Consider the following 27408-nt stretch of genomic DNA (forward strand, 5'->3'; position numbering starts at 1 on the left):
AGCAATAGCTGGAGTTCATTTACTGTCTTTTGAGTTTGATGTAGTCTTTGACTGCAGTTCAATCTTGCCATCTAGTTGGGGTCCAGTACACACTTTCAAACTTGTTTTGGTGGTTTTCTGTCTTCTTGAAATCCAGTTGCAGTTTCTTATTTTCATGAGAGACAGGGAGAGATGCTCTCTCTTCAAGTTCAGTTGCAGTCTGTTTTTTTCTGCGTGGCACAATTCAAACCAAGTCTGGGCCAGCAGGCCAGTAATGTCACTAGCTCCTTTTTTGGACCAAGCTGCCCGGCGAGGTTTAATGGATTCTTTCAATCTTGGTAGATATCCTCAGTAGGGGGCTGGAATGCTGACTGTCACACATCCAATGTCTTTTGATCAAAATCCATTTGGTTAATTAAATCAGGGAGCAGTTCCATTGTCTTCTCTAGGCAACTGTCCTTTTAGAATGCAGGTGCAGCCATGTTTTCAGTCCAGTAAGAGTTTAAAATTAATGTTCCATATGACAAAATTAATATGCCTCATTCTTGGCAGGTGTGGTTTTCCTGACACCTGTGTCTTGCCATGATGAGATGGAAACCCACATATCTTCCTTACTGCAACAAATTTACCAGAGGTTTATCACTTAACAGTTCACTATTATTTACATCAGAAACACCCAAGTGACCCACAAAGTGACATTACCAACATGGTGGCCTCAGCTGGTGGCCACTCCTATGAGCGCCTCCCCCCTGTGGTTGAGGATACGGTTGAGGCAGACTGTTCATTCATGCCTGTCTATGTCTGTGATGCCTGTGGTGGTTAGCCTTGGAATGGAGATGCCGGGGGGTGGGGGGTGGGCACCTCCAAAGGCTGCTGCATCAGGATCACTGCTGGGGCAGCCTCTGTCACAGGGCATTACTCTACAAATGCTTCGTCAGTCAGAGGGGCCATAGAGGTGAATGATGATGATGGAGCCCCATGAAGAGTGTCCCTCTCATCATTATCTGTCACCTCCTTAGCCCTTTCATGGTTCGCTGGGGTGCAGCTGGCATCCACGCCATGCTTCTTTGCAGCATTTGCGCTACTGACCATTCAATGCTACTGACTACGGCATGCATTCTGTGCACGTCAGTGCTCTGTTCCCGCATCAACTCTGAGTGATGCCGCATATGGCTCTCCATGAGGTTGGCCACTCTCTCAATGGAGGAGCTCATGCGCTCAAAGCACTGAATTACTGTGGAGCACGAGATGAATGGATTCCTCCATTCTCATCCATTGATTCCACAGAGCCTCAGGTAACTCCAACATGATTTTCCAGGTAGAGCCGCCTGTTCCGTGACTCCTGAGGCAGTGCATCTCTACCCTGTTGAGCAGGGCAGCACCTGTCCTCCATCCTCCGAGGGGGATTGCCCACAACCGACTCTGGCTCCCCCAAGTCCTCCAGCTCTGATGTGATGTGCGCTTCACCCTTTGCCACCATTACTAAAACTGCGCAAAGATCCACTGAGGTGTAAGTATCTGCGCTGGTGGAGGGTGCACAAAAAAGATATGATGGTGCAGGCTTTGATATGTCTTCATCCTCTGACTCCTCGGGAACTTGTCTTTGGGTGGATTCCTGCCACTCTGTAGGTGGCCTCATGCGAGACATAAGAGAAGATGCTGCTGAGAGATCAGGACAAGCAACAGATGCCGCTGTTGCTTAAAATAATGAGATTCAGCTTATACACTGACAGCTCGTTGCATGGGGAGCATTGCCATGCATCCCCTCAACCTGGAGATGTTGAGATGCTTTCACTCTGTCTATGACGGACCCCCGTTTCTCCATTCCCAGCTTACCTGTGGCTTGATACTTTGGCCACATCAAGGGCTAGCTCCTCAAAGTGCGTCAGTGATGCCAGCTTGGGCACCCACCATCCAGCTGTGCCCTCTCGTTCGCCCTGGCGTTCAACTGCCATTTGGCTTGGAAGATGAAGAAAGGTGTTGTTAGGATAATTCCTCTCTCCATCACCACTCACAGCCTTTCATTTTCATACACTGCTGCAGTCTGCAATCTTGTCAAATAGCACTAGGATTTTGACCTATGCTCATGGATCATCAAGGCTGTTGAGCACACATCTCTCCAATGGTCAGGAGAACTCTATGCACCCTCAGGATGCCCCTCTCTTTTGCATTCTGGTGACTGCTGATCAGGAGGCATGCCATCTGCATCTATCTTTGGACTCACCTGTCCAGACCTGGGAAAGCCATTGAAAAATTTCCTGCAATGTACCCAGTGCCTCCTCACCACTCCTCTGCTGCTGACCTTGAGAGATACCTCCAACCATGCCCTCTTGATAAGACATGCAGGCTTTCTGTTGCCATTGGCAGGCAACAGGATGTTTCTGCGCTCAGTCACGACCTCCAGCTGCACCTGCAATGAGGTGTCAGAAAAATGGGGCGGCAGCCCTGGCACGGGGGCCTGCCCTTCCCACTGTCTTCTGTTCTGCTCCTTGTTCCATCCTATAGACAAATGGCAACCTCAGAAATGGCTGCCGCCCGCCCTTTAAATCAGACCCGCTGCTGCCTTTGTCAGCCTCCTTCCCATATCCACTGCCGCTGATTGGGCAGTGAACATGAATCTGGGCCAATTAATGGTCTTACTATTAAAATTGCAGCGTGTGTGCTGTCACAGTGGTGCGGTGTCAGGACCCGGACGTGTTGTCGCGATGTTGGAGTTCCAACCCCCGAATGGAAATCCCATCCATTGGGTGTTTTTATTACCATAGGTTAAAACTGCAGGACAAAATGTAGCTTCCCTGCTCCTATGTATTCTATGTGTATTGCTTTACATTTGAAAAAATAGCAACTCATGACCTTGCTACCAAATCTTTGGCTTTTTAAGCGTTTGTCTCCTAATTGATGAGACAGTGGGGTTTGTTTCTATTCATTCATGGAATGTGGGCATTGCTGGCAAGGTCAATATTTATTGCCCATCCCTAATTGCCCTTGAGAAGGTGGTGGTGAGCTGCTTTCTTGAATCACTGCAGTCACTGTGGTGCGGGTACACCCACAGTGCTGTCAGGGAGGCAGTTCCAGAATTTTGACCCAGCGACGGTGAAGGAATGGCAACATAATTCCAAGTCAGGATGGTGCCTGACTTGGAGGGATTGGCATGACTGCACTCTATGTATGACTGAAATACCAGTCTGTGGAGACTCTGCATATAAATATGAGACAAATACCAGTCTGTGGGCATACTGTACAACATGACTGAAGTACCAGTCTGTGGACTCTTTGTATGATATGACTCAAATACCAGTCTGTGGGCAGTCTCCATAAGATGACAGAAATACCAGTTTGTGGACATTTCGTACAACAGAAATGAAAAAAACAGTCTGTGGGCACACTGTAGAATATGACAGAAATATCAGTTTGTGTGCACTCTGTCCAGTGATAGAACTGAAACAACAATTTGTAGGCTTTATGTACAACAATCGAGTCTGTCTGGATTTCTGCAGTGGATAAAAACTGAAATATCAAACCTGCTGAAATTAGAAGCTGTAATCCCATGACTCATATACACAGCTAGGGACATAAATGGTTGCTATAATTAGAATAGGAGAAGGAAAAATTGCTCTGATTTCTATGCAAATATTCCTACAGGGGTGTAAACATGAGGGCAAGATCAGTGCAGCCTGTGAGATGTATTGCTTTCTGATGCTACTGGCCTCTGCTCATATATAAGGGCGGCACAGTGGCGCAGTGGTTAGCACCGCAGCCTCACAGCTCCAGGGATTCGGGTTCGATTCCGGGTACTGCCTGTGTGGAGTTTGCAAGTTCTCCCTGTGTCTGCGTGGGTTTCCTCCCACAAGCCAAAAGACTTGCGGGTTGATAGGTAAATTGGCCATTATAAATTGTCACTAGTATAGGTAGGTGGTAGGGAAATATAGGGACAGGTGGGGATGTTTGGTAGGAATATGGGATTAGTGTAGGATTAGAATAAATGGGTGGTTGATGTTCGGCACAGACGGTGGGCCGAAGGGCCTGTTTCAGTGCTGTATCTCTAATAAAGAATGATCACTGGGCTAGATAATTGAGAATTGCAGGCATGCATGTAACCATACCACGCAAGAGTCACTACCTTCAGGAGAGGAGGAGAGAAATTGAAAAGGAAGATTATCTACTTTGTTGGGTCTTTATTCCTTGAGCAGAAGATATCATTCTGTGGGCCATGAACAATACTGCTTGCTTCGGGGAAATCACTAAAAATTGACAAATTTCACTTTTTGATGCTTTGGTGTTAAGACATAGTGGGATACTATGTATGTGAGATTGCTGCTGATGTGCTGTATGCAAGACAACAGTCAATTTCACCAAAAAATGTACTCAAAGAATGAAGAATGGATTGTGCTCACAGCTTGAAGGGACAGTTAGCTGGGAGAGAAGTACGAGAAAATAACTACAGCCTGAAGAATGAAGATCCTGCAAAGTAGAGTATTATCTTTTTTCTTCATTCTCTGTATCCTCCATATATAACTGGATACTGATCAAATACTTACATTAGGATGAGAACGGCCATGTACAGCAGCAGGAACTCGAACTGATGGCTGGACCTGCTGAAGTGTATATTGTGCGAGGCTGTTTAGTCCAAACTTATAGAGAAATTAATGGGACCAAAAGGCAACAAATCCCTGGACTTGATGGCCTGCATCCTAGGATTTTAAAATAGGTAACTGCAGAGTTGGTGGATGCATTGGATTTGATCTTCCAGAATTCCCTAGATACTAGAATGGTCCTGTGAATTGAAAAGTAGGAAATGTAATCCCTCAAGAAGGGAGAGAGAAAACAGGGAACTATAGGCCAGTTAGTCTGACATGAGTAGCATGGAAAATGCTAGAATCTATTGTTAGGGATATGGTAACAGGGCACTTGGAAAATCACAATATGATTAGACAAAATCAACACAAATTTATGAAAAGGAAATCATGTGAGACAAATCGATTAGTTTTTTGAGGATGTAACTAGCAGGGCAGATAAGAGGGAATCAGTGGATGTAGTATACTTGTTATTTCAGAAGGCACTCAATAATATGTCACACAAGAGGTTGTGACACAGGATTAGGGCTCATGGGATTGGCGGTAATACATTAGCACGGACTGAGGATTGATTAATGGACAGAAAACAGAGAATAGGAGAAAACGGGTAATTTTTGGGAGAGCAGGGTGTAACTTGTGGAGTGCCACAAGGATCAGTGCTTGGGCCTCATTTATTTAAAATCTATATCAATAACTTAGATGAGGGGATCGAGTGTAATATACCCAAAATTGCTGACGATGCAAAGCTAGGTGGGAAAGTAAACTGTTGGAGGACACAAGGAGATTGCAAAGGTGCAAGCAATATAAACCGGTTAAGTGATTGGGCAAGATCATGGCAGATGGTGCATAATGAAATTATGAACTTTGGTAGGAAGAACAGAAAAACAGATTTTTTTTTTTTAAAAAGGCGAGACTAGTAAATGTGGTATTCGGAGGAATTTGGGTGGCCTTCTACATGAATCACAGTAAGTTAACATGCAGGTTGAGCAAGCAATTAAGAAGGCAAATGGTATCTTGGCCTTTATTGCAAGGGAGTTGGAGTAGAATGAGAGTTGGAGTAGGATGGGCCAAAGGGCCTGTTTCTGTGCTGTATAACTCTATGACTAAGAGTAAGGAAGTCTGACGACACTCAGCTTTACCTCACTACCACCTGTCTCAAACCCTCCACTGACTAAACTATCAAACTGCTTGTCTGACATCCAGTACTGGATGAGCAGAAATTTCCTCCAATTAAATATTGGGAAGACTGAAGCCATTGTCTTTGGCCCTCACTCCACACTCTGCTCCCTAGCCACTGACTCCATCCCTCTCCCTGGAAACTGTCCGAGGCAGAACCAGACTGTTCACAACCTCAGAGTCACATTTGACCCTGAGACGAGCTTTCAAACAAATAACCGCCATTAAGGCCACCTACTTCCATTTATGTAACATTTATGACTCTGCCCCTGCCTCAGCTCTTTTGCAGCTGAAACCCTCACCCATGCCTTTGTACCTTTAGACTTGACTATTCTAATGCACACTTGGCAGGCTTTCCTCATTCTACCCTCCGTAAACTCAAGGTCATCCAAAACTCTGTTGCCATGTCCTAACTTGCACTAAATCCCGTTCACCCATCACCCCTATGTTTGCTGACCTACACTGGCTCCTGGTCAAGCAATGCCTCAATTTTAAAATTTTCATCCTTGTTTTCAAATCCCTCCATGACCTCATTCCTCCCTATTTCTGTAATCTCCTTCAACCCTATAATTCACCAAGATATCTGTGCTCCTCTAATTCTGGCCTTTTGAGTATTCCTGATTTTAATTGCTCCATCATTGGTGGCCACATGTTCAGAAGCCTTGGCCCCAAGCTCTAGAATACCCTCTCCAATTTTCTACCTTGCTTTCCTCCTTTAAGACATTCCATAAAATCTACCCCTTTGACCAAGTTTTTGATCATCTGCCAGAATATTTCCTTATGTTCGGTGTCATATTTTGTTTTATAATGCCTTTGTGAAGTGCTTTGGGACATTTTATTACGTTAAAGGCGCTATATAAATATGAGTTGTTGTTGCTGTCTTGCTGCGATTCTATAGACCTTTGGTGAGAGCACATCTAGAGTACTGTCGAGAGTTTTGATCTCCTTACCTAAATAAGTATACACTTACCTTAGAGGGGATGCAACAAAGGTTGACTAAATTGATTCCTAGGTTGAAAAGGCTGTCCTATGAGGAGAGATTGAGTAGAGTGGGCCTAAATTCTCTGGAGGGTTTGACAAGGTTGATGCTGTTTCCCTTGGCTGGAGAGTCCAGAACTAGGGGTCATAATCTCAGGATAAGTGTCAGCCATTTAGGACTGAGACAAGGAGACATTTCTTCACTCAGAGGGTTGTGAACCTTAGGAATTCTCTACTGAGTGACTGCTCAGTCACTGAGTATATTCAAGATTATTGGGGCACTCAGAGAATCAAGGGATATACAGATAGGGTGGGAAAGTGGAGTTGATGTAGAAGGTCAGTCATGATCTTATTGAATGGTAGAGCAGGCTCGAGGGGCCATATGGCTTACTAGTGTTCCTAATGCTTATGTTCAGTATTTAGTAAAGGAGTGGCAGTTTTACCAATGGTTTCACCAGATACCCAAGAAACTGACTGCAAAAAGTTTTATTGATTAACTGAATTTGAATGCTTCCAACCAGCAAAGTGGAGTACATATTCCATGAACCATTTTCCAAGACTTTGGAAACTGTTTCCTTGAGAAAATCCAGACACTTCCCAAACCTCCTTTAGCTAGCATGGCTAGTAGCCATATGTCATAGGACATTCACCCCTGAACCTGTTCCACCTTTCAATTAGATCATGGCTGATCTGTACCTCAACTTCATTTACCCGCCTTTGCTCCATACCTTTAAAAACCCTTACCCAACAAGTATCTATTGGCCTGTCTTGAACATTTAAATTAATAAGGCATTCACAGACCTTTGGAGGAGACAGTTCCATGTTTCCGCTATTCTTTAGGTGAGAAAGTGCATTCTGATTTAATTCCTAAATGGCCTAGTTCTCTTTTCAGATTATGCACACATATTCTAAATTCCCCCATTGGAGGAAAATGTGTCTACCCTATCTCTTTACCATTATAAACACCTCAACCTTCTAAAACTCAAGGAAATATAACCCAAATTTATGCAATCTGGCTGAATTCGCACCGAACCCTTCCAACGCCAGTGTATCTTTCCTGAGATTCGGTGCCCAAAACTGAATGCAGTACTCCAGATGGAGTCTAAGGCTCTGTATAACTGAAGCATTACATCCTCACTTTTGAATTCCAACCCCCGTTAGCCTTTTTCATTAGCTATACACGCACTGCTAATCATTTGTGTACATGGACACCTAAATCATTTTGCTCCTCCACTGATTTTAGTCACTCACCATTACGAAAATATTTCAATCTGTGGGCATCCTAAATGTCCCCCAGTGGTGTGGCTGTCCATCATTGGCACACAAATCAGGGGATCTCCCCCATACTCAGAAAGTTCACCAGCGTCAGCAATGGACATTCTGAGCAGATAGTTATGCCGAGATTTATCCCAATCATGGATTTTCAGGGCTAAATAGTCTTAAGAAGGAGTGTAGTACAAACAAAGAAGAGTGAGCTTTCATATTCAAGTGTTTTGGCTGCATATTTGGCTATCAAGAGTGGCAGAAGGTCTGGTACTTCTCTTAACAAAATCGAGCCAATAGCGTGATGCACACAGGCAGAGGATTTGTCAAGTGGCTTTGAGCAATGAAGGCAGTGGTGCAGAGAGTCAATAAGAGGACTGTGGAAGGTGCAGCCAGGCCTCCATACCCAAGGGTTTTGGGAAAGGCAGAGGAAAACCTTAAATCACACTTCAAAGTCTGAATTGAAAGGGGATTTTATTCAAGGAGTGTTATTCCCAGCTGCGAAGGGAAACCCAATATAGTAGTTCTGCACCACATCTTAATCGGGAAGGAGGTAGCCTTATGTTTTATCCACTCAAAGAGGTTGTATTACACCACTTGACTCGGGGGAAGAGCAAATTTTTCTTCAGGTGCAGCTGCTTTCATTAAGTGGTGGGTGAATCAGTGCAAACAATTCATGGCAAAACCCATGAACAGTAACTAGTTATCATTTTGAGACAACACTTAGTGCTGTAACATGATTTGACTGCAGGAGCTGGATACACAAGTTGGTGGCAACTAGGTGGCACCAGCAGACCCTACCGCAAAATACAGTTGGAGTAAGACATCAGAGGCATAAAGCACAGGACTGACACCTCTTTCAGGCAGGTTTTCATGCAGTCGACAGAATCCTGAGGTCCAGGAAGAGTGGCAGCTATGACACAGAATAGAGTCTATGGTTTTCATAAGAAAATCACTGGTCTCACCAGCAGGGGCACCCCTGGCCAGACATGGAGATTTTAACTTATGTAGCCTAGAAGGGATCACAGATTTAATTTTTATTAAAATGTGTTAATTTGGTCCATTGCTGGGGTACCAGGTTAAGTAGTTAAAAGAGTTGCACATACTCACAATACCATTGAGGAAAATAAGCCAGCTGCAGAGGGTTTAACATTTGGAAGAGTTGCTACTATCTGGAATTCACTGCCTTAAAGAGTGGTGAAAGTAGGTTCAATAGTAATTTTTAAAAGTGAATTGCATATATATTTGAAGAGGAAAAATTTACAAAGCTAAGGGGAAAAAGCAGGGGAGAGGGACTATTTGGATACCTCTTCCAAAGAGCTGACACTGGCATGATCAGCCAAATGGCCTCCTTCTATGCTGTATGATCCTATGATTTAAAGTCAGAGATAGTGGAAGAGATGTTGCTTTCCAATCAGCCACAGGAAGATGGAGAATTTTCTGGCTGAGGTATGAGTATACTGGAGTAGAAATTCATCTCAAAAGGTGGTATAAAACAGGCTATATTGGATTGGCCACTCGCTGTACGCAGTGCCTGATATTTAATTCCATTGACTGCAATGGAACTGATTATCAGGCGCTGCGTATACGATCCAGATAGTCGTAGGTACAGAATCAATTAAGGTAAAGAGACACGAATACATATTTGGAAAATAAAGTATCAAGGAATATGAAGAAATCGCAGTGAATTAATATAAAAAAAACCTATGGCTAACAAAATGACAGGACAAACCCAATGGGCTATATGACCTGCCCCTGTTTCTATTTGTTGGAACATTTTGTTTGAAATCCCAAATGTGGCAGCCTGATTCTCAGGACTGCCAGTTCAGGGACTAAAGTCTACTACCAACTTGCTGGGGAAGCAACACGATTACCATTAGTCTTAGAAGAAACCCATTTCAACTTGAATTGAAATCATCAGTATGAGACTTGTTACTGCTTTTATTAAATGTATAGGTTACACAGGCAGTTTTAATTAGACAGGAAATACAGTCTGAATATTCAGAAAAGACTACACACTGTTTTTCCTTGAACAGAACCTAAAATGAGGAAAAAAATCAATCTCTAAAAGTGTCATGGAATTTGTGGGAGGAGGAGGATACTTGAGGACAGGGTCTGTCATTATTAGATGCTTTAGTCAAATCACACTGTCACTTCTGCATAGGGGTCCAAAAATAAAGTTAATAAACTGTGAACAAGGAATAAAAACGGTTCCTCTAAATTTTGAGCATTAATTGTCTCCAACTCCCTTTATCAGCACAGCATTAACATTATTCATATCAACTACTGCATAACTTTAAACTATCACAATCAAGATATTTACATAATGGCATCAATGAAAATAACTTTGATCCACATTAGTTGATTATATCCCTCAGTTTATATGTAGCAAGGATTTTTCTAATTTTAAATGCCTCATTATTGCTTATTTTTTCTCAACACCCTTCCCTCTGAGATATCTAAACTCCTAAATTAGTTCTAAACCAATTAAAATTACATAACTAAATGTAGTCATGAGATGATTATTTTTTGTATACCTGGAACTAAATCCTTCACAGCACCTCTTTTCTTATGTAGGGAAAAGTATACTAACTACTCAGGAGCTGCTCTTCCTAGGCATTAAAAACATGTGTCATTTGGTGCAGTTCCAAGGAGGTCTCAAGTTCTATTTCCAGTCTGTGCCGACTTAGCTGATCTCAGATAGGGAAGCAGCAGGGGTCCTACTGTTCCTCTGGGGTGAGGAAAGGGAGATTGGGGAACAGATGAGGCATATATTTTTTACGCAGCAACTTGTTATGACCCAGAAAGATGGTGGAAGCAGATTCAATAGTAACTTTCAAAACAGAATTGGGTACATACTTGAAACTGAAAATTTGTAAAGCTATGGGGAAAGAGCAGTGGAGTGGGACTAGTTGGATAGCTCTTTCAAAGAGTTGGCACTGGCATGTTCAGCTAAATGGCTTCCTTCTGTGCTACAAGGTTCTATGTGCAGCCAGCATCAACAAAATAAATTTGCTAGATTCACTAAGGTCAATATTCAAGACCCACTTTTTAATTTCTAGCCCAATATAAGCACAGCTTCAGGATGTCATGCTGTGCATGACTATGAATCCCAATAGCGCCTTGGTAAATATAGTCAGGAAACCAGAAAGTTAATTCACCACAGTATTTGCCACTACAGAGCCAGGGTGTTGCAAGTTATCCATAGGTAATTCTCAGCTTCCTTTAGATCAACCACATCTTATTACAGTACAGCACACTGAAGTGCTAACGTGGTGAGGTCAAAGAATTCCTAGCCTCAACTGGGCCAACCTGAGGAGATGCCAAGCAGGGATGAGGCCATGGGAATTGGGATGATGTGGTACAATCATCAATCCAGCTCACTGCCAATAAGAGAATAATATTTGCAGAAGCTCAGGAATAAATTGTATTTCATGGTGAATTTACACTGCAATTACCAGTGTGAAATCAGTAGCTACCATTCAGGTAGTACTGTGTTTACATAGCTCGGTTCTTGCATGACTGGAATTATCCTGCCCACCAAAGAGCTTTGCCTGGATATATGGATGCACCATGCTCTCTTTCAACAGTTAAAAATGCACGCATTCAGAGTGAGCAGGGGAGAATCCCTGTTTTTTTTAATTCTTTCATGGGATTATCAATGTCACTGGCAAGGCCAGTATTTGTTGGCCGACCCTAACTGCCCTTGAGAAGGTGGTGGTGAGCCGCCTTCTTGAACCGCAGCAGTCCATGTGGTGTAGGTGCACCCACAGTACTACTAGGAAGGGAGATCCAGATTTTTTACCCAGTGACAGTGAAGGGAACGGTGATATAGTCAGGATGGTGTGTGGCTGGGAGGGGAACTTACAGGTGGTGGTGTTCCCATGTGTCTGCTGCCCTGTCCTTCTAGGTGGTAGATATCATGGGTTTGGAAGGTGCTGTTGAAGGAGACTTGGCGAGGTCCTGCAGTGCATCTTGTGGATGGTACACACTGCTGCCACTGTGCGCTGGTGGTGGGGGGAGTGAATGTTGAAGGTGCAGGATGGGTTGCTGATCAAGCGGGGCTGCTTTTTCCTGGATGCTGTCAAGCTTCTTGAGTGTTGTTAGAACTGCATTCATTGAAAAGGTCAGCTAGGTTTAAAAAGTGGAGCTGGAGCTGCAAAGTACTTTAGTACTTTGAAAATCATTCCATGTAGTGTCAAACTCAAGTGGTGTAAATCTCTCTTCTTCAGAGTCTTAATCTTCTTTGCTCTGAGATCAGGTTGGGTGCTAACTCCGGATGGATACTGACAGTTTTTGTCACTGCGATGTGGAAGTCACTTTGTACTAACAATAAATGTGCATTATAAAGGCACCTTTAATCAAAGATTAATCCCTTGCAGCTAGAGGAAGCCACAGTCAAAGGGTAACACTGCATTTCCTGACTGCACTCACTTCATGTATTCTGTCGTGCACTGTGGAGGAGATGGATGAGGAGGTAAGTGAATGAGGACCTGACGGAAACAAAAGCACAAATGGCATTTTCTTAATCTTTCATTTAAAAAAAAATTCAAACAAAGGCTTGATTTTAACCAAAATATTATTGCAGCTCTTTACCTTTCAACTGAAACTATTAGGCCCAAGCATTGGTGCACAGTGGCAATTGCTCTTAAGCTCCTTGTTTATCAAACAATCTACAGCAAATAAAATTTTTTAAATGTAATTGGTATCCGGTAAATGCTTTACAGAAAAATCTGATTTTAAATATATTTTACTACGTAACTTTCAGGCAACAGTCAGTTTAACTTTATGTCATGTAATTGCTTCTCTTTATTGACTGTTAAAAGTCAAATGTAAACAAGTTGGTCACATTCCCAACCCACTCTTGGCAGTAATAAGTCCACAGGGCCAAGCAGTGCAATGCATCAGTGTACCAATGCAAACATCAGCAGAGTTGTAGGGACAGGATTCACACCCATGATTCCCTCAAAGGTATTCTTATCAAGAGGGAGATCAGGTTAAAGGGGGAAAAAAGTGCTTCACCATGTGGAGAATATTTTTAAAGAAAGTTAGCAAAGTGTTGCTCTTGTAAACCTTCAAGGTAATCCCAGAGGTCTGGGAGCTGAAGAACTAATGGCACAGGGTCTTAAAAGTAGTAAGAGAAAACAAATAGCAAGGGGAGAGAAAGAATTACGTATCCATAACAGAAATGCTAATTTGTCATGAATATACATCTGCAAATACAATGATATGGGTTCTGTTGAAGGAAACACAATATGAACAAATGCTACATCATGCTTAAAAAATTTATATTGACCAAACAAAAAAATAGAAAATCATATATGTAGCCCAGTAGTACATATACCGTAATGTGTCTTCAGCACCTTGAGTGACATCATCACCAATCATATTGCATAAGACAATGTTTGTCATTCCTGTGGCTCGCCCCCAGGTGAATGGCAACATCCAAGTGCTATTTTGACAGAAGGTCCTATTTGAGGTGGTCATTGTCTCCTTGTGTTCCTTTGGACAACTGTGATCGATGATGCCAACTGTGTCAACGGTGACCAAAAAGTGATTTGAAGTTTCCATATTCTTCTATATTTGATTTTTTTTTGTTACCTTTTCCTCATAGTTCTGTTCTTTACACACCATGACTGAGTTCATACACATCATATGAACCTTAGAAAGGGAAATCTAGAAAGATAGCTATCTCTAGGCAGCCTTATTTCTGTAACCAATCAGATCATTGTATGCACTGTAGCTTTAGTTATATCTGTGCATTTATGCTACCATTCTCGCCTCCAATTAGCATTTATCCACAAGGATATCACATATATTCCAGAGTCATGAGTAATCATTTTGTTTTTTTTTTAAACTGTAATGCTAATAGTCCCAGTTGTTATCAGTTCTGAATAAAAGTTACTGTTTAAATATTGTAACTAAATCATTGTAACTTAAAGAGTATGGAAACTCACTTAATTCATTACATTTGGTAGCCCATCAATAATTTGGGCAATCCATGGCAAGCAACTTTGAGCAAGCATATTCGGTAACTTTAAATATATTAACAATCTCCACATGGTTACAAAAATAGACATGCATTTAAAAATATACAAACCATGTTGAGACTGGTGCTTCATTATGCTGATAAAAGACATCTGCTTTGGTCTCCATTTGTAGACATCAAAAAAGATGTCCATTATCACAACGTAGATTTTATTCTGATCTTGATTAAACAAGAGGTTGCTCAAATATTTGATATTGATAAACCAAATATTTTAATAGCTAGAGGATTCCTGGCTGCTGTAAATTTCTATCACCGGTAGTTTATTAAATTTAAGACAATTTAAGCACTTGATTTTATTGACAGCTACTTAAATCATAGCTAAGCCTACTGCTTATGCTAGGAACCAGAAGAGGCATTTTGAAAATATACAGTGGGGGTAGGTCATGGAAATGGACCTTACCTGTTAACAAAGCCAGTTTCAATCATAGGTTCAAAGCAGAGAAGGGAAAGTACTATCAAACCTATAGTGATTGAAATGAAGCTCAGTCTTATCACAATTACACTTACAGGATGTACTAGCATTTCCACATTTTATAATGGTATATTATATAAAAGAACCTCGCGATTTAGAATATACTGTAACAGTCAGTTAAAAAACTATACATTTCTCTAATTCTCATCTAGGATATTGTGCATTATAGACTGCCAAAATTAATGTTTTACAGGATTATACAACAGAAATTTAATCACTGATCCTCACTGTGATATGCAATGAATACATTGGTAGTGGCTCTTTCTCTAATATATTAAAGGCCCTGGCATTTCGTACCATTCTCAGGGATAGTCTTAACGCATTCTAAAATTTGTATTGAGCAATAATTCATAACTAACTAATTTCAATGAATTAATCTGTATTGAGCAAATTGCTGAGAGATCAGAAAAGTGAGCAGGTAGGACAGACAGTTGCATTATTTTCCTATCACCTTTGTCACTTGAGTTGTGTATTTGAATGTTGCTCAGACTGACAGGGTTAAGTTGCCTGATTGTTAATGATTTTTTTTCAAATAGCAGTCATAACAATTTGATGCAAATGTGTTAAGTGGGTGCACAATAATATCATACAGCATAATATCCAGCTTTACATGCGTTCCAAGAGACTGTTGTGTAAGAATTTCAACTCTAATGACCACCCTGCAGGAGTTGGTAGCTACAAGTTAAAGGCACCACCAATGTCTAGTCAATGTTTAAAATGGCTATAGACTGTCATGGCCACCTGGAAATAGCAGCCTTTCATATTCAACTGGTGAGGGTCACTGGCCACAGCTAACGGCACCTGGAGGCAGAAATCTCACTTCTACTGGTCAAGTTAATTTAATGAGAAAATATCATTAATAAAATATCTTTCTTTGTTCTACTAAAATTTCTATTTAGAACTCTCAAAAATCATATCTGCTCTACAATTGATGTCTCGTTCTCAGAGTAGAAGACTCTTTATAAAATTAAGATTAAATGCTATAATGTGAACTTGTTGATCTAACTACAATGATGTTGATTGACTTGTGCAGTACTGTATTCAGAGTAAAAATTTAAAACACCACAGGCATAAAGAATGACTAGGAACAGTCAAACTAAATGCGGTGTAATTTTTGGGGCATCTGTATGTAATAAAAGTGCTTTACAGCCAGTGAAAGCAACTGGCACTCTAGGCAAGGTATGATCCTCTACAAATGCATTGAAAGATAACAAGTTTAAATACTACTCAAACAACTCATCATATTGCCGTATGACATTACATGACTATCCTTACTCCCTTGCTGATTGAAATGATCAAAATAGTCTCAGTACCATACTGTTAACCATTGTCAAGTGGGTTGACACTGCCTAAATTTCTCAGATGTGAGAACAGTTTCTATCAGCAGTCCTTCTGTATAAGCACACATATTAATAGTTTTACAGTCTTGTTTACTGAACATAAGTGTGCATGCCCAGCTGAAGCAGTGCCTGATAAGTGCGTGCTTCCTTCCACAGCAATAACGGAATGAAACAGAGAATTATATCCTCTTGATACATTCATTCCTTTCCTGGTGTTTTTTAAAAACATGCTCACTAGACATGAAAGCGTGACCATCTATTAAAAGTAATTGTAATCTATAAAAATAATGTAGATACATATATTTTTAAATCCCTTGGGCTATGTATTTTACATCTCCTACAACCCCACAAATAACTAATTGCCTCCCTTTCCTCTCCTCATCAATCATTAATTGTTAATGCTTATTTATTGTTTATGTAAATAACAAAAGGAGTTAGTTAAAGATTGGACATGATGACTGCTATATCAACCTCACACAGCTTAAATAACCACCATTTTCAAAGAAAAATTAGAATGACCACTCTTATTATCTTATATCTGCATTACTAAAAGCAAAATAGCAGTTAATATTTTTGGTGACAAAACAGTACCAAAATGCTACCAGACCAATCCACTCATAAAATTTTGAACTCTCAATATAGGCGCGTACTGGTATGCCAAAGGCTACAATAAAACTGGGAAATCAATGTAGGGATCGGATCCTACAGGTCAGAACTGCAGTGGTTTACTGGTCAATCTTTACCAAAATCCTGTTGACTTTGCTGGTTTGGTATTTGTACCCTTCTGTCACCAATTATCATTTTCATAAGATTCCTAAGTAAGAATAGGTTTTGGGTTATTCCCATTACATCATGGAAGTATAGGCAATTTAAAAGTTCCAATCATTTACATTATAGTTTCATGAATATCTGTTAGACAATCAGTTCCCATGTCTAGGCCATGTAATGTTGGTTTCTGGTCCAATGAAGTAACTCTACTTATCATCTCTGGAGACAAGGAATATCTGTTCCCTGATTTCTCCTCAAACCAACAGTCCAGTGCCCTCTTTGCCTCAAAGTTGGCAATGGGTGGTCCATTAACAGCAATTGTCAGAAGGTCATTGAGTTGGTCAAGGCTAAGTCGAGACCTGTTATTGTTACGTATCCGGTAGAAGGCACCACGACTTTTCTCACAAGCTGCTGTTGAAGTTGGCAGGACAAGTAATAACTGAATGATCCTATTTAGTATTGGGAATCTTTGTTTATACTTAAAAATGTGACGGCTCAACTCTTTAAAACCATTCTTGTTGTAACACTCAGATTTGAGCTCCTTCCATTCCTGCAATAAGCTTACTCGAACGTCTCTGCCATCCAGACCTACGTCCCTTGCAAAAGATGGAATTATTTCAAAGTGCTTATATATATGCATGATCTCTTCCTCGCCATGACTCATCAGGTTTTCCTCATTCTGAGGCCACGTGGAAACATCAAACACTTGACATGCTTGAATAATTTTGCGACTATTAGAGTCTAGCCTTTGGGCTAGAATCAGCTGGGTTTTTTGGCATATCTTCTCTCTTATTGAATTGAACTTGGCTTCTGCTACTCTTAGGTTTTTCAGAGGAACACCATGAAAGTTTTCATGAAAAGTCTCCTCAAACTCTTGTAGATATTCTCCTGGTGATTCCACCAATCTGCTGATGTCTTCAATGGCTTCTTCAATTTTGTCATCTGCATGGGTAATGAGGAGGTGATCGCCTTGGAAAACGAATGCCAGTCGTGTAAGTACAGCAATGACATCTAACAAAAAATAGATCAGCTTAACTGACTGATAGTCCATCAGGAATTGCAGTAGAGCCAAAGCAATGGCAGCAGCATCTGCTTTATGTGCTTGGCCACTAACATCTTTAAGATGAGCTACCACCTCCAAATAATCCTTGATCAATGCATTCAGGACATTCTGCTCTCCAATGATCCACCTAACAGCTCGAATGTCACCAAGGAATTCTGTCTCCTCACAAAGTGTTGCTGCAGTAGCTCTTAGTTCACACATGAGCTTAGGGGAATAACGGTAAAAGCTCAGCAACTGCTTTAAGTTGTTCTCCAGTTCTTCCAAACAGGTTAGTTCCTTGCTGCTTATAGCATCCAATACTTCCAAGTGCGGCCTATGCACTACACAAGGAACAGAGAGTAGCCAAGGCAAAGTCTTTTTGATCTTCATGGCCAAACCTGCCCTTAGCCCTGTTGTTATGGTGGCTCCATCTACCCCCAGTCCTACAATTAACTTTTCCTCTTTCCATTTGATCCCTATGCCCCCAAAGGCCCTGTCCAGTGCCTGAGTATAACCATCCACTGTTGCAGAGCTCAATTCCTGTAGGGACAATAACTCTGTAGCAGCTGGCCCTTCATTGGTAATATACTGAATGTAGATCGCAACATTATCAGCAACCAAGTCATCTGTCTGCCCATCCAAAATCACACTCATAAATGGAGACACCCTGAGCCTCTCAAAGAGGTCCTCTCGAAGAGATCTTGCAATGTGATGAATTAAAGTTTGACAGTCTCCCTCATTCAAGTATTGGTCAACAATCTTTAAGTCACATTTTTTCAGAAGTTCAGCCAACGGTCTGAAATCTGAAAAATGCCTTCCTTCAAAGGCTAGATGGTAAGCAACATTGAACAACAGTGTCATGTTTCGGCACATCTCTTCAGTTTTTTCTGGATGCATCCTAAGTTTATAAAGCTGCAAGCACTTCTTATGAAGATTACTCTGGGCATGCAACTTGATAGTGTGGATCTTGAACTGCTTAGAGCCCAAAATGAAGGCTGATGTCCTGGAGGACTGAACGGTGTACTGCCTGCAAACATGGCACCACATTTCATTTAGAGTGGGTGAATACCGTAGGAACCAGAACTTCTTCAGCCATTCATGCTTGAAGCGTCTGATTCTCCGACCAGTACTAGTAGAGGTTTTCGATATTTCATCTGTGGTGGCCAACATTTCATTGGACATTGACTCATCAGCGGAATCCATCTCCTGCTCACTAGTGTCATCCATGACAATTGGGACAGGAGTCTGTGCTTCTGGAGCTAGGATGGGGAAAGAGAAAAGAACATATAGATAACTTCAGCAACTAAAAGCTTAACTTTTTTTCTTAATTTCTTAAATAGGTCTGATCACAATCATATTGGGCCACATTTTGCTGTAGGAGGGAATCTAATAGTGTCTACCATTAATTTGACTTGCTCTCGCCTGTATGGTGTTTAAATTTTTTGTGTGGCATGTTGCTGAAAGTATGAGGCAATAACATCGCAGTGAGGGAATCAGGGCATCTGGAACCTGAGTGAGCAGGGCAAGTAACTGTGTCATCTCCTTAACTAATTAGGTGTAGGATTGTAAAATTAACAGTGCAAGTACTGAGAAGGAAGAGTAAATTATAGGGGGTGAATACCATGTCAAGTCAGGTACAGAAAGAGAAATAAAGGGAGAGAAAGAAAGATTGAATTAAGAGAGCGTCTGACTGAAAAAGTTTTTTTTTAAAGTTAAAATTACATTTTTTAAATCTCCAATAATTAAAACCTAGAGGAATGAGACGCCACTCTGGTACAGTTAATTTTCAGTGCCAGAGAGGTTGGTTGACAGTAATTAACACTCATCACATCATTCAAAGGGCACCAAGGCTTGAATGAACAAGATTTAACTTTCTGTGCTAAGATTAGTGGGTATCTACTGAGCATATATGGCAACTTCACATTATTCAAAGCATAACAATGGTGAGCCAGATAGCAAGATGCAATTTTCACAAACCAACTCGGACAGCAACTTTTGGATATTTGAGTTTAACTACATATCTGCTCCTCACCTGAAGTTGCTGTATCATTTGTGCATAAATAATGGCAAGTGCCATCAGCTTCACTTTTATTTCAACAGGAAAATCTGGACCAATATTTCTTAAACAACAAAGCAAACTGTCACTTTCCTCTAAACTTTATTTTATCTTCATGTATTTATCTATGCAACAGTGAAATCAAACTCACCCACCCCTCCCCCCCACCCCCACCCAGCAAGTGATATATTTCCAAGTTCCCAACCCTTTTGAAGGCCAGAGATATTGTCTGACATTCAGGCAGTGACCAATTATACATAATTACATTTGCAGTTTAGAATAGGTTTGCAAAGGTTATATAATCTAACAAATCTAACCAATTAAAAATAATAGTTGTTGTTTAATATTAAGAAATTGTGAGGATGCCATTAAAGCTAATTATGGTGACGAAATTGAGACCACATATTAACACTTTAAAGGTTAGATATTACTCTATTGAAGAAATACTGCACAGAAGGAGTTCTTTTGTTTCTCCACAGTGAGATGTGCTGTGATACTATATTTATTTTAAAACCATAATAGTATAAGACCTTTATACAAATACAATCTACAATGAAACCTATTGCATACATTTTTCACAACTATTTACATTATGATGCTTAAGTATCTTATGATAGCTAAGATGTCCCAAACATTTGCCCATAATATATCCTTGATACACTTTATAGAATAACTTACACAAATATCAGAACTTCAACTAATCATCCTAGATATACCCACAACCTGCAATGGAAATGTTGGATTACTACTGTCTATATTGAATAGAATATTTATTTCATTTTATTTTATGACAGCTGAACATTTAACTCCAAGAATGTGAGTTGTCATCTCTGTGCACTGTATTCCATTTTTCTAATCTAATCTACCAATGCACTAAACACACAACCAGGTAAATGAGATCCAGAAGGAAAATACAAAAAGGTATACACACATAAATAAATTCACATTCATCTATTATAACTTTCTTCTATCACTAAAATCTAATTCTAATTTGCTCTGTCACAGTATGCTCAATGTTAGGCTATGTATCTTGAAACCTCCATACATACAACTCACGTACACAAATAAAATGCACAGCAGGATAGGTAATACTGGCAGATATAATTCACATGTATAAGGGAATATATACACGCATGAGTATTTTATGAAAGGCAGACACCACGGGACCCGATTTTAACTCTAAGTGAATGAATTTTGTGTGAGTTAAAATTGGCCCTATTTGTGTAGCTATTGCCCCCATCTGAGAACATTGATGATTAAACAATTTACAAGTATTCCTTAATCAGTGAGTAACTGGTTTGCCATTCTGCTTTACAGATGATAATGAAAAATTCTCTAACCAATTAGTATCACATTTGAATGAACTGGTACTTATACTAGGGTAAACAGTATCTTGTAATTTATCAACTCTATTATGATCTCGATTGACTTGTAGGCCCAGATTATTTGTTCCTTCTTGAGTTTGAAGAGAAAGAGAGAAGAGTGAGAAGTAGAAGAAATCCACAGGAAAAGGTAAACTCCCTGTTATCCATAGGGAGGCAACTTATCAGTTCAGAGAATAACAGTAACTAAAATGGATTAAACATATTGACAGAATCTGGAAAAAGGTGAGGTTAGGAAGCCAACTAAGTCTGTAAACAAAACATACAAGAAAATCTAAATGGATTTTTTCAGATTTATTTGTGTGAAGTGTAGTGCTACAGTTTCAATGTCAGTAGTATTAAGAAGTAACTTCACAGACAATGAAACACAATGAAACAATATAAATGTCTTACTACACAAAGGAATAAAGTATCAGAAAATTTGTTGCACAAGTCTTTCCTTTATTTTATCAATCTGAAATAAAAACATATGCAAAAGTGCAATGTAAACTATCGAAATTATGATGTATAACAACAAGCTCTGCAAGTAGATAATGGTTCATACATTGCTCTGTGCGGCAAATGAATGGCATTAGATTTTCACTGGCCTACAGAGTTACTATGGACTTTGACCAGCAGGTTCCTGTTAAACAACCACCCAAAAAGCAAACAGAACTTGGAATGTGTGTGAACAGGACAGGCAACTATGTACTTAACCAATGCAATTGAAAGAAAAAGTCTTGCGTTTATATAGAGGGCTGGATTTTACGCCGGGCGAACGGGAGCTGGCCATCGACGTAAAAGTCAGTGGTGAACCCACTTCTGCTCAACCCGGGGATCCATCCTGCATTTTACTGGTCGCCGGGCGTTAACTGGTCCGAGGCGGGAATTCCACCTGCTTGAGTGAGGAAGTCCCATTTCACTGAGATGTCGGCCAATTATCGGGCCGGCAGCTCTTAGTCCCAGCAATGCCACCAGGAGCGGTGGCCACTGCTCGGACTGCAGCCCAGCCAAAGACATGGAGCCTGGAGTCCAGGCAAGTTTGGTTTGACTCACCAGGGAAATCGGTCGCGTCCAGGCAAGGCAAGGATGGTCATTTGTGGGGGGAAGGGGGCGTCTTGGGTCCTGGGGATGGTTGGGGAAGCGGGGGCGGCCCTCAATTGGGCACCCTGTGCTTGTTTGTCAGGGCCCACCCCTGGGGCACCGAGAGGCCGCCAGCTTTCATTGGGTGGCCTTTCACGTCTCCCAGACGTCCGCTTGCCACGGGTAAAATCCTTAAGGGCCTTGATTCGCCTGGGGCGGGCGGTCTGTTTCTCCCCCCCCACCACCACCTCGGCCCAGGTAAAGTGGGGCAGAGGCAGGAGCAGGTCGGGAAGGCCTCCCGCTCAAATTTACACCACCCCACCACAATCTGGCTCACTGGGGTGGCATAAAATTCCGGCCTGTGCCTTTCACGGCCTCAGGATGTCCTAAAGTGTTTTACAGCCAACTAAGTATTTTTGAAGTATAGTTACTGTTGTAATATAGGAAAGTGGCAATTTGTGCACAGCAAGCTCCCACAAACTGCAAAGTGATAATAACCAGTGTCAAGAAAAATGATGTGCCAAATAAGGAACATTAACTCATCGGCTGGAAATTTACATTAAATATTTAATGGAAAAATCCTGCAGTTAACTTTTGAAAAACTGGCAGCCAAGATGGCCACCGCAATTTACATCTGAAACACCTTATCGCATTCTAAGACCCAACCGGAGACAGAAGTCTGAGGAGCATGGACTCAGGACAATGGTTTGCTCTAAGTGATTGAATTACCTAAGATTGCTTCATTTGCATGGCATTCTTGACTTTGAAAGAGCAAACCCCTCCAAGTGCAAATATTGGCATCCTGGGGTCTGGGGAGCCAATTCTGAATGTTGAATCTCATTAGAAGGTTCCATAGAAAACACTGAGGCAGTCAGGTGACTGTCTGTCCATCTCCGTGAAAGCTGGGAGTTTCCTTGAACAAAGTGAGTCAAGACAGTAACTCAGACTGTGCAGCAGCAGAAAGTGTGTGTGCCTCCCTCTCTCTTCACAGATAACACCACAAGTTTGAAAACCGTCCACGACTGTGGACCCTCCACTATAGATTGCTATAGACAGAGACCAGGAGAAGAGAGCCACCTACGAGTCTGCCTCCAAGAAAGACCTGAGCCAAGCAGGCCGGCCACAAAGTGCACTTTGACCAACCAAAGACTTCAAGAATACAAATTCATCTGGAAGACCTCCAAATCATCCAACCTCACAGACTGTGTATTTAATTTCCCTTTATTCTGGACTCTAATCCAACCACAAAATCTATTTTTTACTCTGGAATCTATTTGTGTGTGTGATTCTCATGTGACTGTGTGCACGAATATGTGTAACCTATTTTTTTAGATTGGGTTTAGATTGTTGAGTATAATAAACTCGCCTCTTTCTTGTTTAAACTCAAGAAAACTTGTCCGTTTGGTTCTTTCACGATCATATTAAAGGTAAAAGGTAAAACACTCACTGAAGTGGTAAGCACAACCATTGTTTAAAAAGAAATAAACCCTGTCGCGATCAAATAAGAGGAAGGGCAAGAGGGGAGCCTGTGAACCCTCCTCACCTGGCCGTAACACCAGATAATCATTTTTAGTGATGTTGATTGAGGAATAAATATTGCCCAGGACAGCAGTGATAACTTGCCTGCTCTTCTTCAAAACAGTGGCCATGGGATCTGTTACATCCACCTGAGAGAGCAGACAGGACCTCAATTTAATATCTCATCTAAAAGGTGGAACCTGCAACAGTGCAGTGCTCCTTCAGTATTGCACTGGAGTGTCAGCCTAGATTTTTGTGCTTAAGGCTGGGATTTTATGATAGGCGGACGGGAGCTGGCCACCGAATGAAAAGTTGGTGGGGAACCCGCTTCTGCCTGGGGATCCGACCTGTATTTTGCGGGTCCCCGAGCTTCAATTGGTGCGAGGTGAGACTTCCATTTGCTTGAGGTAGGATGTCCCGCCTAATAGAGCTGCCGGCCAATCAGTGGGCCGGCAGCTCTGAGTCCCAGCAGCGCCACCGAGAGCGGTGGCCACTGCTGGAACTAAAACACAGCTCGAAAAAGATGTCAGGGAGCTGGGAAGATAGGTAAGTTTTGTTTGCCTCACCAGGGTAATCGGTCAGGCCGCAGAAAGGCAAGGGTGGTTGACTGGGGGAAAGGGGGGCACGTTGGGTATTGGGGGTGGTTGGGATAGTGGGGGGGGGGGGGGGGGCGGCCCTCCATCGGGCACAGGGTGCCCCATCATGAGGGCACCCCTCCCCCCAGGATGCTCAAGAGCTGCCTGCGTTTGTCAGGTGGCTTCTGTCAGTCGTCGCCCGCCCAACCAGCCACGCATAAAATCCGGGTGGAGGTGGGCGAAGGCCCTAAAGTGGCCGCTAATTTTTCGCCCCCGTCGCCCTACATAAAGTGGCAGCCGAGGCAGCAGTGGGTCGGGAAGGCGTCCCGGAGCCTCCCACTTCATTTTACACCATCCCCCGCCACCTGCCCCCCACCACCACCCCCCCCCCCCCACTCCCCGCTCTTTGGGGTGGCATAAAATTCAGCCCCAAGTCTCTGAAGTGGGACTTGAACCCACAACCTTCTGACTCAGAGGAAAGAGTGCTAAAGAGTGTTAAAAAGATTTTTAACTTTTAACATATTGAAGAATCATTAATGAGCAGTGTAGAATCTGAACCGGGAAATGAGAGTTGGAATATTGAATTCAATCTCAAGTCAGGTACAGAAAGTCAGGTAAAGAGAGAGAAATAACGATTGGATTAAGACAGAGAGAGATAAAAGAGACAGAAAAAAAAAGTAAAAAAATACATATCTTAAATCTCCAATAATTAAAAGCTGTAGGAATGAGGCTCCACACTTACAAAAGTTAATTTCAGTGCCAGAGATGTTGTTTAGCAGTAATTAAGACTTACTGCACCATTAGAGGCGTACTTAGATGGAAAGGACAAGCTCTACTCTGGTGAGTTTAGTCCATATCTATGAGACAAGTGCAGCAACTTCACGCCGTTCAATATATTTGAATGATGATTCAGATGGCCAGATGCCATTTTCAGAGCAGCATTTTGGACAGCAGCTTCCAGATTTCCACGTTTAACTGTGCATAAATAACAGTGAGCGCTGTTAGCCTGTTACTTATACAGCAAAGTTGTGGGTACAGCAACAGTGCGGTTAGGAAGGGAGTTCCAAGATTTTGACCCAGCAACAGTGAAGGAACAGCGATTACAGTTTCAAGTCAGGATCGTGTGTGGCTTGGTAGGGAACTTGCAGGTGTCAGTGTTTCCATGCATCTGCTGCCCTTGTCCTTCTAGGTGGTAGGGGTCGTGGGTTTGTAAGGTGCTGTCAAAGGAGCTTTGGTGAGTTGCTGCAGTGCATCTTGTAGATGGTACACACTGCTGTCACTGTGCACAGTGGTGCAGGGAGTGAATGTTTGTGGATGGGGTGTCAATCAAGTGGGCTGCTTTGTCCTGGATGGTGTCAAGATTCTTGAGTGTTGTTGCAGCTGCACCCATCCAGGCAAGTGGAGAGTCTTCAATCACACTCCTGACTTGTGCCTTGTAGATGGTGGACAGGCTTAGGGGAGTCAGGAGGTGAGCTACTCGTCGCAGAATTCCCAGCCTCTGACCTATTCTCATCATCACTGGAAAAGGATGGCAGCAGAAAGCAATCGTTTGAGTTTGGGTAAAGTATGTAAAAATGTTTTGGAGTTCCATTGGTGACAAGTCAGGATTCACATATGGGTGGGCTGACAGATGCCATAACCTTGTACTTCTTACAACACAGAATAGGATGTTCAGTTGAGTGCCCATAGGTGCACTACTTTAGTAGAACTGAGAGATGTGCACTACATTTCCAGAGTGAGCTCATTACAGGAAAATATAACTAAAAATAAAACTACATAAATCATCCGGGATTCCTTTTTTAAAACACATGTTCTACTAGCTAGACTTTGGCCCTGGTGTCAATTATTGTCTGATTTATGCTCCCCATGAAGTGCATTGGGACGTTATACTATGTTAAAGGCTCTATATAAATGCAAATTGTTGTGGACACATACAGTCATTGATGGCGGGAGTTTAAAGGTGCATAGTTGTCTGACAACCAAAACTGAATAACCCAGAAGATTATAAAGCACAGAAAATTAAACAATAACATAAATGTTATGATTAAAATATAAATCTAGTTTGATTGGTGTTTCAATTCACAAATGCTGATTATTCTAGGTCTCCTCTTAGTTTGAAGCTACAGGTTTCCATTCAATATCTGGAGTGTTTAAGAAACTTATCTGAAATGAGACATTCATTAATCTTCCAACAGTAAATACAAAACAGATTTTTAAAAATGGCAACACTAATTATAGGAACAGACCAGATTTGCAATACACTACAACCACGCTTCAGATACCAGACTACCTAAAAACAATGTCACAGTAGTACAAATGGTACAGCACGTTGCCACTTAAAACTGTCTAATTCAAACAGCCAGTCGCATTAAAGCATCACAAACTAAAAGGGTGCAGGCTCTTATTCTCCAATATTAGCTCATATTGCAGTTTGTGCAACAAAAGATCAAGATATTCAAAATGTGCATTTTCACACCCTGATCTAATTTGAATATAAAATTTCAAAATCATACATAAATGAAACATTACCATTCCAGTCACTGTGCAACTTTAGAATTTTCCATATTACAAGCAAACATTTCCCTCCTTCCTGCCCCAATCACAAAAACCATGAGCACACACAAAATAAAAATCAGGACAGGTGATCTGAAGCTTTGCATAAAAAAATGCACACAACCAAAAATGACTTTTAAGGTAAAAGCAGAAAGAACTGTAATTTACACTGCTATGTTTTGAGAATTTCAGTGACCATACATTCCTTCCCTCCACCACCGATGCACAGTGATAGTAATGTGTACCATCTGCAAGATGCACTGCAGCAACTCACCAAGGCTCCTTCGACAGCACCTTCCAAACCCGCGACCTCTACCACCTAGAAGGACAAGGGCAGCAGATGCATGGGAACACTACCACCTGCAAGTTCTCCTTCAAGCCACACACAATCCTGACTTGGAACTATATCTCCGTTCCTTCACTGTCGCTGGGTAAAAATCCTGGAACTCCCTTCCTAATAGCACTGTTGGTGTACCTTCACCCCAAGGACTGCAATGGTTCAAGAAGGCAGGTCACCACCACCTTCTCAAGGATAATTAGGAATGGGCACTAAATGCTGGCCTAGCCTGCGATGCCCACATTCCCCGATCGAATAAAAAAAATATTTCTGCAGGTTTTTCA

At 41.7% G+C, this 27408-nt stretch overlaps 1 protein-coding gene across 3 annotated transcripts in view; it reads right to left on the bottom strand.

The window, feature by feature from the left end:
• Window positions 1-9893: 9893 nt before the first annotated feature.
• The window catches only part of prdm11 (PR domain containing 11), a 186648-nt gene continuing 169133 nt past the window's right edge, over window positions 9894-27408 (bottom strand). For all 3 annotated transcript variants that reach the window (XM_068045940.1, XM_068045937.1, XM_068045938.1), the window contains one exon: window positions 9894-18900. In XM_068045940.1, coding sequence (XP_067902041.1) covers window positions 16718-18900 — 2183 coding nt within the window. In that variant the 3' untranslated portion in view covers window positions 9894-16717. The remainder of the gene's footprint in view (window positions 18901-27408) is intronic.

The sequence above is a fragment of the Heterodontus francisci genome, chromosome 14, assembly GCF_036365525.1.
Source record: "Heterodontus francisci isolate sHetFra1 chromosome 14, sHetFra1.hap1, whole genome shotgun sequence".
Taxonomy (NCBI): Eukaryota; Metazoa; Chordata; class Chondrichthyes; order Heterodontiformes; family Heterodontidae; genus Heterodontus; species Heterodontus francisci.